At 41.1% G+C, this 17,133-nt stretch overlaps 1 protein-coding gene across 1 annotated transcript in view; it reads right to left on the bottom strand.

Annotated features, from left to right (window-relative positions):
• Positions 1 to 17,133, bottom strand: part of LOC139390719 (glycine receptor subunit alpha-4-like) — a 107,587-nt gene that overhangs the window by 12,594 nt on the left and 77,860 nt on the right. The window contains exons 4-5 of the mRNA XM_071138039.1: positions 15,670 to 15,893; positions 14,237 to 14,319 (exon numbers count right to left, since the gene is read on the bottom strand). Coding sequence (XP_070994140.1) covers positions 14,237 to 14,319; positions 15,670 to 15,893 — 307 coding nt within the window. The remainder of the gene's footprint in view (positions 1 to 14,236; positions 14,320 to 15,669; positions 15,894 to 17,133) is intronic.

The raw sequence follows: 17,133 nt of genomic DNA, 5'->3' as shown, positions 1-17,133 counted from the left end.
TATTTACCTCAGCCTGCCTAGTCAGCTAGCTAGCCAGACAGTTTTATTTAGCTAACGTTATCTAGCTAGCTAACGTAAACTCACCCCATTCTGTACAAAAGTGCGCAAACGCAACATTCAAACGAGGCTACAAAGAAAACTAATGGGACTGTAGCGACTGTGTTGACTTCAAAATCGGGGGTGTGAACTAAGTTTCTATTCAAGCATTGATTGACATGGTAATGGCTTTATAGTATTGGAGAAAATATGAAAAAACGGACCCTCCGTTACATCCTGACGTGTCATGCGGTAATGTACATAGTTGCATAAAGCAACTATTTCTGTCTTACAATCTCTCTCCACCAGGTGTAGCACTGCTCTCATTGTTTAAAAACAAGAAATGGACAGTAAACGGGGGTAAGGGGGATACCTAGTAATTTTTTGCGTCATCATTGCATGCGATCATCATTCTCAAAGCCGCTGTTTACTTCTAAGATCACTTTAGCACCTCCCTAAAAACCCAATTCAAATTCGACACAAACCTTCAAATAGGTATGTAGTGACACATTATATAAACTCTTTGTAGTGCTTTATTTACATTTTAGAGGCGATAAGGTGATAAGTTGGACAGATCGAGTGAAAAAAAGCAATTTTCCCACAACATCTCTCCTTCTCACTATCACGCATTAGTTTCGCTTCCCCCACATTTTTAAAATGACCCGCCGGGGCTCATTGCATTGATTCTGATGGAAAGTGGAGAAATTGTGCTTTACAATGGTATCGACATTACAGTTGATCTGGAAGTATTAAAGTTGATCTGGGCGCTAAAATAAGGGCAATTGTACGGACCAAGGCAATGTACAAAAGTGAGTGAGTGAGTTTACGTTAACTGTTGTTGTAGCTTTCTTTTTGTATGTAGCTTGCACTTTAATGGCATCCCTCGAGGATATTTTCTTTTATCTTTCCAACCAGGCGAAGTCCTATGAAGGCAACCCTAATTCACAATTCAGTGTAAGGTTAATTGCTATTAGATAACTGGAAGGCTATTAGATAACTGGAAGGATTTATGTACAACCAACCATTTATAACCCTTTCCCATCTATCTAGTTGGTCATCTACATGTCGCTAGCTATACATTTAGTTATATGACTGTCATATTGAGGTATCTAGCTATAAGTTAACCCTGGTCAATCAAATGGATATGTGTAAGCAATTATGGTAACTCAAACTGCCCTTAACTAGGTGTCTTCACAAGACAGAGAGAGATCCATACAGAGAGAGAGAGGAAGAGAGTGAAAGACAGAGAGAGATGGAGAGACAGAGCAACAGAAACACAGCAGTGCAAATTTACTTAGACTATAGTATTTCATCAACTCGATCTTCGACTGTCCGAGCCACCCAGGAATTATCCCATCCACCAGAGCCCGTGAGTTCAGATCAGTCTGATTCTCTGTGCTCTGAGTCGTAAGGCTTGAGGTAGGCTATACTTTAAAAAACTGTTGAAAAGTTAATTTCTCCCCTTAGCACTGCACTGCGCTAATCCATCACATTTTCTCACTTGTGGCTTGCGTCGGACTGGAGGAACAGGGGCAGGTAAGTCCAGTCACTGGACTAGAAGACACTAGTGAGGTTCTCATCACTAGTGTCTAACAGGGGCAGGTAAGCCCAGCTGCTCTCTGTGGCCAGATGGAGGACCTTCGGGGGGGTCATTCTTCTGTCATACTCCTGGTTAGACAATTTTGCAATTGATCATGCTCAAGCTCTTTTGCAGGTGCAACATCCAGAAGTAGGAGGCCTGCTCGTGGTGGGCGACATTGCCATGCTAGAGCCTCCCGGGTGGCACATCGCAGTGCAAGCTGTGCCACCAAAGATTCTGGGTTTGAGCCCAGGCTCTGTCGCAGCCGGCCGCAACCGGGAGGTCCATGGGGCGACGCACAATTGGCCCAGAATTGTCCGGGTTAGGGATGGTTTGGCCGGCAGCGATATCCTTGTCTCATCGCGCACTAGCGACTCCTGTGGCAGGCCGGGTGCAGTGGACGCTGACCAAGTCGCCAGGTGTACGATGTTTCCTCCGACACATTGGTGCGGCTGGCTTCCGGGTTGGATGTGCGTTTTATCAAGAAGCAGTGCGGCTAGGTTGGGTTGTGTTTTGGAGGACGCATGGCTCTTGACCTTCACCTCTCCTGAGTCCGTACAGGAGTTGCAGCGATGAGACAAGACTAACTACTACCAATTGGATACCACGAAATTGGGGAGAAAAAAAAAAACATTGCCATGCTGTAAGCAGTACCAACACTGGCCCAGGGGTTTGTCCAGATAGTCCATCTCAAGGCTAACCACTGGGTAAGTAACCTCCGCTGCCAGGTAGGTACTCGAGTGGTCATGACACTACCCCAGACTTTCTCTCACAACTCACCTCTATTATCTTTTCCAGGGACTTCTGTGACTGTGGAGTGGCCGGCAGTCCAGCAGCAGAAAGGGGGCACAGATTGTGGGCTGTTTGCTATTGCAAACAGTCTTACTCTCAGCAGAGATGAGGAATGTTCCATGGCACGATACCATCAGAAATCCATTACAAATCATATATTCTCTTGTTTTCAGGCTGGGCGCCTGGAACCATTTCCCAGTCCCAAATTCCAGTCCCTGTCCTGGGTCCAGGACTCCCAAGGTGTCCACGCCCTACACAACAGAGGTCAGCGTCCACTGCTTCTGCTGGAAATACGTGGGAGAAGGTAAGGAGGTGGCCCGGTATAGGAAGCATGTTCATGTGTCTTGTTTGTTTCATGTCGTCAATGTGCATGAATTTGTCTGTCCATCGACATCCTCCATCATGTTTTGTCTTATGTTTTCCCCACCCTTGTTTTCACTGCTTGGCCGGTTCTCCACCTTAAGACAGTTGGTATTTTATTACATTACATCTTGTTGTAAATTGGATGTTATTGTAAATAACCTTTATATTGTTGTAATATTGTTTTTAATTAGTAGAAAGATATGTTTACTTGCATACATTGGCTGTGAAGATGGTAAGTTGGTTGGTACTGTAAGTATATTGCACATATACAGTTGAAGTCGGAAGTTGACATATACCTTAGCCAAATACATTTATACTCAGTTTTACAATTCCTGATTTAATTCTAGTAAAAATGTTACTTTACTTTAAGAATGTGAAATGTGAGAATAAATGTAGAGAGAACGATTTATTTCAGCTTTTTTTTCTTTCATCACATTCCGTTTGGTCAGAAGTTTACATACACTTAGTATTTGGTAGCATTGTCTTTAAATTGTTTAACTTGGGTCAAATGTTTCGGGTAGCCTTCCACAAGCTTCCCACAATAAGTTGGGTGAATTTTGGCCCATTCCTCCTGACAGAGCTGGTGTAACTGAGTCAGGTTTGTAGGCCTCCTTGCTCGCACATGCTTTTTCAGTTCTGCCCACAAATGTTCTATAGGATTGAAGTCAGTGCTTTGTGATGGCCACTCCAATAGCTTGACTATTTGTCCTTAAGCCATTTTGCCACAAATGTGGAAGCATGCTTGAGGTCATTGTCCATTTTGACACATTTGACACAAGACACATTTGTGACCAAGCTTTAACTTCCTCTGGTGTCTTGAGATGTTACCAAAGTACGTTCATCTCTAGGAGACAGAACGCATCTCCTTCCTGAGCGGTATGACGGCTGCGTGGTCCCATTGTGGTTATACTTGCGTACTATTGTTTGTACAGATGAACGGGTTACCTTCAGGTGTTTGGAAATTGCTCCCAAGGATGAGCCAGACTTGTGGAGGTCTACAATTTTTTTCTGAGGTCTTAGCTGATTTCTTTTGATTTTCCCATGATGTTAAGCAAAGAGGCACTGAGTTTGAAGGTAGGCCTTGAAATAAATCCACAGGTACTCTTCCAATTGACTCAAGTTATGTCAATTAGCATATCAGAAGCTTCTAAAGCCATGACATCATTTTCTGGAATTTTCCCAGCTCTTTAACAGCACAGTCAACTTAGTGTATGTCAACTTCTGACCCACTGGAATTGTGATACTGTGAAATATAAGTGAAATAATCTGTCTGTAAACAATTGTTCGAAAAATGACTTGTGTCATGCACAAAGTAGATGTCCCAACCATCTTTCCAAAACTATAGTTAACAAGAAATTTGTGGAGTGGTTGAAAAACAAGTTTTAAAAGTAGTCCAGGTTCAACAAAGTTAGAGTCTGTAGGACCTGCCCTGTTGATAGTTTTGTTTAAAAGGGTGAGAAGCGCTTTATTATGGACAGACTTCTCCCCATCTTAACTGTTGAATCAACATGTTTTGACCATGACAGTTTAGTCACCTCAACCTTCTCAATTTACATATTATTTATTAAAAGATTTAGTTGAGGTTTATTCTTTAGTGAATGATTTGTCCCAAATACAATGCTTTAAGCTTTTGAAATATTTAGGACTAACTTATTCCTTGCCACCCATTCCGAAAATAACTGCAGCTCTTTGTTAAGTATTGCAGTGATTTCACTCACTGTAACAGCTGACATGTATAGTGTTGAGTATCCAAAGACACACTGGCTTTAGTCAAGGCCAGTGGCATGTCATTAGTAAATATTTTTTTAAAGTAAGGGGCCTAGCCAGATGCCCTGGAGAATTTCTGATTCTAACTGGATTATGTTGGAGAGGCTTCCATTAAATAACACCCTCTGTGTTCTGTTAGACAGGTAACTCTTTATCCATAATATAACAGGGGGTGTAAACACAACTTTTTCCATCAGCAGACTATGATCGATATTGTTAAAAGCCACACTGAAGTCTAACAAAACAGCTCCCACAATCTTTTTATCATCAATTTCTCTCAGCCTATCATCAGTCATTTGTGTAAGTGCCGTGCTTGTTGTCCTTCCCTACGGCATTGTAAATGGTCAAACATATTTTTTTCCAAAAGTTTACTAAGGGTTGGTAACAGGCTGATTGGTCGGCTATTTTAGCCAGTAAAGGCTACTATTCTTGGGTAGCGGAATTACTTTTGCTTCATTCCAGGCCTGAAGGCACATACTTTCTAGTAGGCTTATATTGAAGATATGGCTTATATGAGTGGCAATATCGTCTGCTCTTATCCTCAGTAATTTTCCATCCAAGTTGTCAGACCTTGGTGGCTTGTTATTGTTAATAGACAACAATCATTTTTCACTTCTTCCGCACCAGTGGTGGAAAAAGTACCCAACTGTCATACTTGAGTAAAAGTCACCCAGTAAAACCCTACTTGAGTAAAATTCTAAAAGTATTTAGTTTAAAATATACTTAAGTATCAAAAGTAAATGTAATTGCTAAAACATACTTATCATAAGTAAAAGTAAAAGCATAAATCATTACAAATTCCTTATATTAAGCAAACCAGCTGATACCATATTATTTTTTTCTCTTTTTTTCGGAAAGCAAGGGGCATACTCCAACGTTCAGATATAATTTACAAACAAAGCATACGTGTTTAGTGAGTCCGCCATATCAGTGGCGGTAGGGATGACCAGGGATGTTCGATTGATAAGCCCGTGAATTTGACTATTTTCTTGTACTTTTGGGTGTGAAGGAAAATGTATGGAGTAAAAAGTACAATCTAGTCTTAAGGAATGTAGTGAAGTAAATGTAAAATTAGTCAAAAATATAAAATATAAAGTAATGTACAGATACCCCCCAAAAACTACTTAAGTAGTACTTTAAAGTATTTTTTACTTAAGTACTTTGCACCACTGTTCCACATTCACTTTACGGAATTCAAAATTACAATGCTTGTCTTTCATATTTTGATCAGTTATATTTGGATGTGCAGTGTCATTGTTTGTTACTGGCATTTCATGCCTAAATTTGCTAATCTTGCCAATTAAAAAAATCATTAAAGTAAATTGGCAATATCGGTGGGTTTTGTGATGAGTGAGGCATTTATCTTTGTTTCATAGTATAATTTATTCTTCTTTTAAACTCAGTTTGGTTGTGCAGCCAGACTTATTTGCTATTCCTTTTGTCTCTTCCCTCTTGTCCTTCATCAATCCACAGGGATTTAATAGTTTTTACAGTAATTTTCTTAATGGGTACATGCTTATTAGGAACTGGAATAAGCAATTTCCTAAATGTGTCAAGTGCAGTGTTTTGTTGCTACTCATTACACAGCACATAGCAACAAATATTATTTACATCAAGAACATATAAATCACTACAAAACTTATTCTATGACCTCTTATACACTATATTAGGCCCAGCCTTTGGAACGTTGGTGTTCCTAGATATGGCTTGTATATTGTGATCACTACATCTGATGGATTTGGATACTGCTTTAAAGCAAATTTCTGCAGCATTAGTAAAAGATGTGATCAATACATGTTGATGCTTTCATTCCTGTGCTGTTTGTAACAAAGCTGGTAGGTAAACTGATAATCTGAACAGGTTGTAGGCACTAGTTACAGTTTGAAGCTTTTTCTTCCGTAGGCAGCTTGATGAAAGCTTGTCAACATTTAAATCACCCAGAAAATATACCTCTGTCGATATCACATACATTATCAAGCATTGTTATCCAGACATGTTATCCAGATACTGACTGTTAGCGCTTGGTGGTCTATAGCAGCTTTCCACCAGAATGGACTTTAGGTGAGGTAGCTGTACCTTTAGCCTTATTACTTCAACAGTATTTAACATGAGATCCTCTCTAAGCTTTACAGGTACTGTATGTGGTTCTGAATATAAACGGAAACTCCCCCACCTCTAGCATTTCCGTCAATTCTGTAGATGTTATAACCATGTATTGCTACCACTATCATCAAAGGTATTATCTAAGTGAGTTTCAGAGAATGTGAGAATGTCATCTGTTACTAGCAAATTATTGTTTCATGAACCTTGTCTCTTAAACTACGTATATTAACGTGGGTTATTTTAACACTTTTCTGGGATGCTTTCATTGCTCTACTAGGAAGCGTAGCAGAAGTAGATATGCTCATGTTATTTATGTTAGTGCAGAGTGAGCTGCACACAGTGGACTTCCTACTAGGGCACAACGCCTCAGTGCTAACTCTCATGTTTTAGGGAAGACACAGATACAGACAGTGTCGAAGTAACAAAAGTTTATTACAAAAACAGGGGCAGGCACAATGACAGGTTAAGGGCAGGCAGAGGTCAATAAACCAGATCTGGAAACAGGAGACAAAGGTCTGTGAGACATGGGGTGGATTTTAGACACATGACAGTGGGATGTAAACGAAGGGTATGGGTCAACAGAAGACGAACAGCAGAGGGGCTAATGACCTTGGATATGGGGAAAGGGCCAATAAACCATGGGGAAAGTTTGTGGGACCCAACCCAGAGTGGCAGATCCTGGGTGGACAGCCATACCTTCTGCCCGAGACGATACCGGGGTGCCAGGGTCCGCTTGTCGTTGATACCTGGAGGTGGTCTTGAAAAGGGCCGACCGGGATCTCTTTCAGGTATGATGACAGGGGCGGACAAACATCTGGACAGAAGTTATGCCGACCTCTTCCTCTTGCTCAGGGAAGAGCGGGGGCTTATAACCCAGGGAACACTCAAAGGGCAAGAGTCCCCTAACACGGAGGGGGGCTGATCTTTGTGGGCTATACTCGGCCTTGTCTCAGGATGGTGTGGTGTGGGGGCTGTGTGGGGTTATATCCTGCCTGTTTTGCCCTGTCTGGGGGTGTCATTGGATGGGGCCACAGTGTCTCCTGACCCCTCCTGACTCAGTCTCTAGTATTTATGCTGCAGTAGTTTATGTGTCGGGGGGCTAGGGTCTGTCTGTTATATCTGGAGTATTTCTCCTGTCTTATCCAGTGTCCCGTGTGAATTTAAGTATGTTCTCTCTAATTCTCTCTTTCTTTCTTTCTTTCTCTCTCTCGGAGGACCTGAGCCCTAGGACCATGCCTCAGGACTACCTGGCATGATGACTCCTTGCTGTCCCCAGTCCACCTGGCCATGCTGCTGCTCCAGTTTCAACTGTTCTGCCTGCGGCTATGGAACCCTGACCTGTTCACCGGATGTGCTACCTGTCCCAGACCTGCTGTTTTCAACTCTCCAGAGGCAGCAAGAGCGGTAGAGATACTCTCAATGATTGGCTATGAAAAGCCAACTGACATTTACTTCTGAGGTCCTGACCTGTTGCACCCTCGACAACTGCTGTGTTTATTATTATTTGACCAAGCTGGTCATTTATGAACATTTTAACATCTTGGCCATGTTCTGTTATAATCTCCATCCAGCACAGCCAGAAGAGGACTGGCCACCCCTCAAAGCCTGGTTCCTCTCTAGGTTTCTTCCTAGGTTTTGGCCTTTCTATGGAGTTTTTCCTAGCCACCGTGCTTCTACACCTGCATTGCTTGCTGTTTGGGGTTTTAGGCTGGGTTTCTGTACAGCACTTTGAGATATCAGGCACATGATTACTGCATACAATAGCTGTAGGTTTTAGATTAACTGTCTTCAAAGTAATGACTTGGGACGTCGGGTTGATATGAAAGCTTCTTTTAGTAATAATACTTGTTCACGTTACATTTAACAACTTTAGATTCTACAGAGCAATGCAGGTAAGATGCTAGCGGAAAATCAGCTTAATCAGTTAATCACCTTGCACCTGCACATAACTGGCGCGGTATCTCTCTCATTCCTGTCGCAAAGCATTCTGGAACTTGCAGTCAAAAGCGTAATTCAATACTAACCAATACAATTACATATGTAAATAACAGTAAAGAAATATCTTTAGATACCTCTCAATGAATTAACTTAAACATTAACTCTGTAACACATTAAAGTTACAACAGTAGGATCAGCAGAGGCATTTAGGACAGTCAGAGGGACATACTTTAGGTTACTTACATGGTGGCCTCCAAAGCCACTGGGATAATGTACATTTGCTGAAGCATTATGGCAACTCAGCGACACAATGGTAGGGATTAATTGAGCTGGGCTTGGGTCATTGATAAGTCATTATCTCAACTCTGCCTTATAAGGCTGTGAAAGGATCCCAAATGATTTTCGTGTATCCCCTCCTCATTATAAAACAAGATTTGTTTCCAGAAGGTATCAACATTTCCATCAAATGTTACACCCACAGAGCTGCAATAGTCTCGTAGAAGTTTATGGAGTGTTAAAAGTCTACTGTGGGGGGGAGGCACACAAGGCTAGATATTATGGGGCATTTGTTGGTGTCAAGCAGATACCCAATCAGGTTCTTTGAAATCCATCTTCAGCTGTTCTGAGCTGCCCTTCATAATGTCATTGAATCCCACATGAACTTTGATATACTCAATTTCCTGATGCAGGTTTAAAATGTTTGATGTCCTGTACTCGTGCTCCTGGGTAGCACAAAGTTTTTGCTCCAGGGACTGAGACATTTCTCACCATTGAACTGCCCAATACAACTGCCGGAGAAGGGGATGGATAAATCTGCTCAATCCTACTCCTCACACAATTTGTTGAACCTTTCACGGGCCCACGATCGCTCTCCCTCTCTGCTCTGATAAACATGATTCTGCAACTCTCATCTCTCCAGCGTTGCACTTCATCATTTATTTCCTTATAGAATTGCGTGAATGGTTCTGAAGGAAATGCAGCACCCCGTGATAAATTGAAATAAATTAGCTAAAGTTATAGAATTACTGCTGTCTGTTCAGAAATAAATGTAATCATTCAGAATAGCCTACTGCACCATGAGAAGGCCTATAATTTAGCCACAGAGGATCAATAGCTACTTAAAACAAATTGCCTAGCTGTGGATTGTAGCCCAATAACCAGGGAATAGCCTACAGTCGGGAACGCACTACAAATCTGTCAGTGAAAAAACAGCATGCAGACAAAACATGCCTTTCGCAACATTTAAAAAATATTTGAGGGAAAACACAGGTTGGAAAGCAAATGTATCCTGCTGAAAAGAGAAGACTGTATTCTGTAGGCTACCAACATATACCAAATATTGTTTTACAAAGTTAAGCAAGAGAGAGAGAGGCTTATGACGCGAGCCTGTCGGCCATCACCAGCAAGTGAGCTGCTAATCATTGGGGGAGTCAGTGAAACTGGAAAGCATTTTTAGGACTATCATTTCCTCTTCATATTGTAGACTACAATATGTGTCGACACACTATTGATGGATTCAAGACAATGTCGTTTTTATTGATCTCAGATTCTCAGTTTGTCAGTGTCAAAGTAGCCTGCCATTTCGATCATTTGTGCAGTATTCAAAAATATTCTGCTGAAGTCTCTAGTCAGCTAAAATGACGTAGAATTGCATGAAATGTGTTTATAAAAGGCCACATTTTTCCGAACCATAGGCTACTAAACATGTTCCTCTCATGTGTGCAACTTCTTTAAGTGCCTCTACTCTACTGCTCTATGTCACGACGCAAACGCAATAATATGCATGCAATGCTTTATAATAAATGTGGGGTTTTTTTGTACCTCAAAACTCCCTAGGTGACCACCCTCTCAATTTCACTTTTTGTTCCGGCACATCCCGATTTACAAATAAAGACTGCTAAATAGCTAACAAAATGGCTACATGGAGATGAGCTTTTGCATTTTATTCTAAATTTTGCACTGTTTCTATGCACACTCACATGGCCCTACAAGCTACGCACACTGACACATACAAACACTCACTCCATCATTTGCTCTCATACACACAACATGCACATACATTTATGCTGACTCTCCACACACCCACTCACATACAATCATCAAATAAGCTGCTGCTTCTCTGTTTATCATATATCCTGATGACAAGTAACCTTACCCTTATACATATCTACCTTTATCGATCCAGTGTCCATGCACATTGTAAATATGGTACTGGAACTGACCCTGTATATATTATTCTTACTTACTTTATCATGTTTTTCTTATTTACTATTTTGTATATCTTGTGTGTTTTTGTTCTACCTTATTATTTTTAATATAACATTGTTATTGATTACTGCATTGTTGGGGTTAGAGATAGCAAGAAAGGCATTTCACTGTACTTATGCATGTGCCATTAAAGCTTGAAACATTAAAGGGAAACTACACCCCAAAAACTGTAATTTTTCCAAGACCTAAAATGTTTTCTCCTGATGTGGTTCAAACATTGTTGTGGACTTGGAACATCCAATTTGGTTGTTTTTCTATTTAAAACAGTGTGATTTTGAGAGTGAAAACCTGAATAAAATTTGAAAAACAAAATGGAGGAAATGGGATTTGGGAAAAAACTAAACAGAATCAGGCAAAAAAATTAAACAAATTTTATAAGGCCCTACATATGCGCATACACAAATATGCATACACATAATATGCATGCGTACACGAGCACACACGCACCTCAACCCTGTCTATCCTCCCACACCTTTGAAGGCTCTATTTCCCCACACAGGGGTCTGATTACCAGACCATTAAAAATGCACGTAGCATGCATTAATATTTTGGAATAAAACTACTGATGTCTTTCTGGGCCCTTGGGGCCTGTGTAACAAAGACAGAAATTATTCAAGATATTATCCCCTGATCCTTACCAGCAGCCTGAAAACAACATGACCACTAAAATACAATTATCTTGCTCCAGAAGATTTCAGTGTCATTCACATATCCTTCCCTAACAAGCAAGGAGAATATTAATTAATGTCTTCACAAAAGTGACGAAATGTTATCTTTTCCTTCCCAGTTACACACTAATAGGAGTCAAACATCAAATGAATATATTCAAAGTGTGTGGTCAAAGTGTAATTTGTGAGATGCGCTGTCTGGATTTATTTGACGAGATGACCTAGCTGAGGGTAAGTTTTTATGGGTCTGTCCCTGTAAAAAAACACATTTAGATGGAGGTCTGAATTGGTCAAGCTTCAGTTTTACTGTCTAACTCTGTCCTGTGGATTTACACTTTATACATCTACTTACTGACTTAAGGATACCAAATTGGGTCACGAGAACACATGATGGTTTTAAAGATTGTTTGAAGTAGGATATTGCTACAGTACATACTATTTATATATACTAGAGCTCAAGGCATCAAGACTAAGGCTGTCAAACAGCATTGGTCTGGACTTCCATTCTCAGAATTAGCAGACCCCGAAGATATCCCTCTCTCTTTTCCCTCCTTACTCTCGCCCTCAATGTGCAGCATTGGCAGTTGGCATAGCGTGTGATGGTTAAACCTTCCTGTTATACCTGTTAAACCTGACATGTCCTCCCCATGCAACCAAGGTGATCACACCCTGGGCGGTGTACTAACACTTGTCAAAACAGAGCTGGCTGTTCCCTTCAGAGACACGAAGAGGAGGGCTTATTTTAATCAAAAATCATTAGGACTCCTGTAATGGTCCTGTCAGGTAGTAAACTTGCTGGCTGGCATGCTTTTCTATGTTGGCCAAGATTTCTCTCCTCAGCTGCTCTCCACACTTTAGGAGGGTAGGTTTAATTGCAAACAACAAATATATTTATCAATCTTTTACCATATTTGGCATTGAAATATGGGTATACCACACAACTTGACATATAATTCATTTCAAATGCCTGCTGCTGGATCTCCCAGCAAGAAATATTTTGTTTTCCGAGCCAGGTTTGCTCCCATTTGGTTCTCCTCTTGCTAGTTATTTTGTCTGGCCTGGCAGAGGTGGAATTAAGCCACCTACGGGGGCGAGAGGTGGGTCATATAATAAAAGGGGACACAAAATGAAAGTTTCATTATTGATATCCTCAAAATTGGATTTGTGGATGCTATCAGTGCTTGGGGCAAGGGGTAGCAAATATATATTTTTTTCACATTTACATTTTATTTATGTAACAAGGAATGACATGCTATGCACAGACTTTATAGACTAGACATTGTTCTGTTGATATTTTTCATGAGTAGATTCCTACATTTGACACACCACACAGGAATTGCATTACCCTTACACAACATCACTGACAAAGCTAGCCAGGCATTTTGTATTGCTGGGTCGCTAAATCACACAAGTCGGTGTCAGAAAGTCCATCTTTCATTTTATGTATGCACAAGTCCGTCATCTGAGGATGTTTGATAAAAGCAGCAACTCAAAACCTAGCCTGTCACATTTAGGCATTGAATTTAATCTCAATCAATGTCACTCATATGTGGTGATATTACAAAAGTATGTGGACACCCCTTCAAATTAGTGGATTTGGCTATTTCAGCCACACCCGTTGCTGACAGATGTATAAAATCGAGCACACAGCCATGCAATCTCAAAAATTGGCAATAGAATGGCCCATATTGAAAAGCTTAGTGACTTTCAATGTTGCACCGTCATAGGATGCCACCTTTCCAACAAGTCAGTTTGTCAAATTTCTGCCCTGCTATAGCTGCCCTAATCAACTGTACGTAATGTTATTGTGAAGTGGAAACGTCTAGGAACAACAACGGCTCAGCCGTAGTGCATAAAAATTGTCCGTCCTCGGTTGCAACACTCACTGCCGAGTTCCAAACTGCCTCTGCAAGCAACGTCAACACAATAACTATTTGTTGGGAGCTTCATGAAATGGGTTTCCATGGTCTAAGTCGAAGATCACCATGCGCAATGCCAGGTGTCGGCTGGAGTGGTGTAAAGCTCGCCGCCATTGGACCCTGGAGCAGTGGAAACGCGTTCTCTGGAGTAATGAATCACGCTTCACTATTTGTCAATCCGATGGATGAATCTGGATTTGGTGGATGCCAAGAGAACGCTACCTGTCCCAATGCATAGTGCCAACTGTAAAGTTTGGTGAAGGATGGAATAATTTGCATTCTAGACAATTATGTGTAGTTTAGAGAAGGCCCTTTCCTGTTCCAGCATGATAATGCCCCCGTGTACAGAGCGAAGGGCCATACAGAAATGGTTTGTCAAGATCAGTGTGGAAGAACTTCACTGGCTGGAAAAAATCCATGTCCTCAACCCCATCGAACACCTTTGGGATGAGTTGGAATGCCGACTACGAGCCAGGCCTAATCGCCCAACATCAGTGCCCGACCTTACTAATACTCTTGTGGCTGAATGGAAGCAAGTCCCCGTGGGCAATGTTCCAACATCTAGTGGAAAGTCTTCCCAGAAGAGTGTTAAGGCTGTTATAGCAGCAAAGGGGGGACCACTCCATGTTGATGCCCATGATTTTGGCATGAGATGTTCGATGAGCAGGTGTCTTACTTCATTTTGGTAATGCATTGTATCTCTTTCACAACTTAAAAACAAACGCTCCATTCATAAACTAAAAGCCAGTGTGAAAATGGCTGGGGAGGGAATTAAAAGGAAAATTAGGAAGAAGGAGACTCACAGCTTTCAAGCTGCATGGTACAGGTCTGAATATCCATGGGGAAATTCTTCAAGTCCATAGGGCAGGACAGGATGAGAGTCAGCCTGAGATAGAAAGAGAGAGAGAAAAGAGAGAAGGGAAGTTTTAGGTGAAGGTAAAGAGCAAAGGAGAGCGTGAAAGAAGAGAATTGCAACATACAGGGACAAATTAAGACAAAGAGGCAAAGGAATACAGGTAGAATCAGAAATTCCCCAGGGCAACTTTCTAGGCCCGTTACTTTTTTCAATCTTTACTAATGACATGCCATTGGCCTTAAGTAAAGCCAGTTTGGCTATGTATGTGGATGACTCAACACTCTACATGTCAGCTACTACAGCGAGCGAGTTAAATCACTGCAACACTTAACAAAGAGCTGCATTTAGTTTCACAATGGGTGGCAAAGGAATACATTTGTCCTAAATATTTCAAAAACTAAGAGCATTTTATTTGGGACAAATCATTCACTAAACCCTAAGCCTCAACTGAATCATGTAATAAATAATGTGGACATTTAGCAAGTGACTGCCATGGCAGCAGCTAATGGGGTCCTCAATAAATACAAATACAGATGCAAAGGGACTTTGAAATGTGATTGAAAACATACCTAATGCTATGTTGGTACCAATATTTATGGCCTACCCCCTAGATAAACTCTACTATACATTATGGCATGATTTGTGTGTGTTTTCTCCGATTATCAAAAAAGGCAAATTGCAAAGGATGCCATGAGTTACGGTGCCATTTGGTTACAGGGCTTTGCTGTAATAGCAAACTAATTGGTAGACACATCCTTCCCTTTATTTATTGCAGCGCTGACGCATTGAGTCTTCAAGGAGCCGTGAGGAAGAGACGGAGCTATTAGGGAGTTTGGGTTTGAAGAGAAGCTGTGTAATTACCTGCTGTAATGCATTGCCCAGAGGAGCGACGAGAGCCACCAGCTCTATGCTACTCGCAGGAGCCTCCATTGCTATTGTGCTGCGATAACGTGCAATACTAGGCCCAAAAATACAATGACGAATGAGCCTTCGAAGCTTCTCTGCGTGTGTAATTTATCCTTAGCTCAGAGAGGTAGCTACGAAAATGTATTTGGACTAGTGTGTGATGACTGTTAGCGGATACATCTGCCATTGAAATCAATATGGCATGCTTAACTGCATATTTTTCAATTCCCTTCATGGGGTCATGAATGTTGATGGAGGAGAGATATATCAACTCACAGCAGTGTATGGGTTGAGGGGCTAATACAGTATATTGGTATCAAAGTTATCGTAATGAATAAATCACTGGCACCCTTTTTGACCATAGGCAGAATTGAATTGAATAACTCACTAGCTTCCCCTTCGGCCATAGGCAGAATTGTCTTGAATATCTCAATAGCTCCCTCTGTGGTCACAGACCGAATTGCCTCTGCTCACCTGATGCTATATAGTACGCTCCCATCTTGGAATATCCGCAGCAGTTTGTTGTCAGTGGTGACCTCATGAAAGTTAGCCCCCTTCTCGTTTGCGAAGAACAGGTCAGGCTTCCAGATGGAGTCCAACATGGAGGGATCCAGGTCCAAGGAGTTGTCCGGGTACTCCTGGTAAGCCAATCGGGGATCGTTCCATTTTTGCCGTAGGAACACATTGAGCCTGTAGTCCTGTGGATTGACCAAGATATTGACTCATTGGCTCTTTCTCAATTAATCTTTTCTCGATTCTTCTCATCGCATCCTCTATCCTCGCCTCCTCCTCAAAACGCATAGGAGAAGATGTCAGAAGGGATGAACTTTGGGCCTTCTCCTTGAATGCCGTTGAGAAGGAGGCGAGGTGATGGGATGTGAGGAATTGCAGAAGATACATCGAGGTTAAGCCATGATACTGTTGCCAGGTTTCAATTATTTAATTAGCATGTTTTGTTCATGATAGTCTGTCTAAGAAGTGCGAAGTCTGATTAAATGAATAACCTTTACTGTTGTTAATAATACAAAAGCCAATGCGACAAAGGGAGGCTTATTTTCAATTAGTTCTTTGAAATGTAGGGTGTATTTATACTTCGAAAATAATGTGTATCTTGATCAGACTGATTTGAATTATTTATTTTTAGTATTTCCTTTAGGGGTAGATTATCTTTAATATTGCAGATAGATTGTCAATTAAATTGTCTGCATCACTTCCAGTCCCTTATATATTTTTTGCAAATGTATATATATATATATATATATAAACATACATATACATATACATACCTACACGTACATACACATGTAAATAAATATCTTTAAAATAAAATATTTACTTTATTACCCTCCAACCCTAAAACCCCTCCCCCAATTGGAGCAAACTAGTGAACAACAAACCTTAGGCCTTTATTTCCAGCTTATTCATACTATATACATTTTATGGTCACAGTCTATTTTACAATGGTTCCATTTTGTTTGTTTTTACTCCTGTCCTTCCTCTACCCGAAAACCTCTCCCATCTATTTCTGATGTCCATCCTGTTTGATTTCTATTTGCCATATCTTTCAAACTGTGCTCTTTCAAAAAAGGTCTTAACCGTTCAAAGGTTTCGGGTCACTTAGAAATGTTCTTGTTTTGAAAGAAAAGCAACTTTTTTGTCCATTAAAAGAACATCAAATTGATCAGAAATAGTTTTAAGTTCCTCGGCTTACACATCACGGACAAACTGAAATGTTTCACCCACACAGACAGCGTGGTGAAGAAGCCGCAACAGCTCCTCTTCAACCTCAGGAGACTGAAGAAATTTGGCTTGTCACCAAAAACACCCGTAAACTTTTACAGATGCACAATCGAGAGCATCCTGTCGCACTGTATAACCGGCTAGTACGGCAACTGCTCCTCCCACAACCGCAAGGCTCTCCAGAGGGTAGTGAGGTCT

Source organism: Oncorhynchus clarkii, chromosome 31 (genome assembly GCF_045791955.1).
Source record: "Oncorhynchus clarkii lewisi isolate Uvic-CL-2024 chromosome 31, UVic_Ocla_1.0, whole genome shotgun sequence".
Taxonomy (NCBI): Eukaryota; Metazoa; Chordata; class Actinopteri; order Salmoniformes; family Salmonidae; genus Oncorhynchus; species Oncorhynchus clarkii.
Note: the sequence above shows the minus strand (reverse complement) of the source record. Positions and strands in the feature narration are given on the sequence as shown.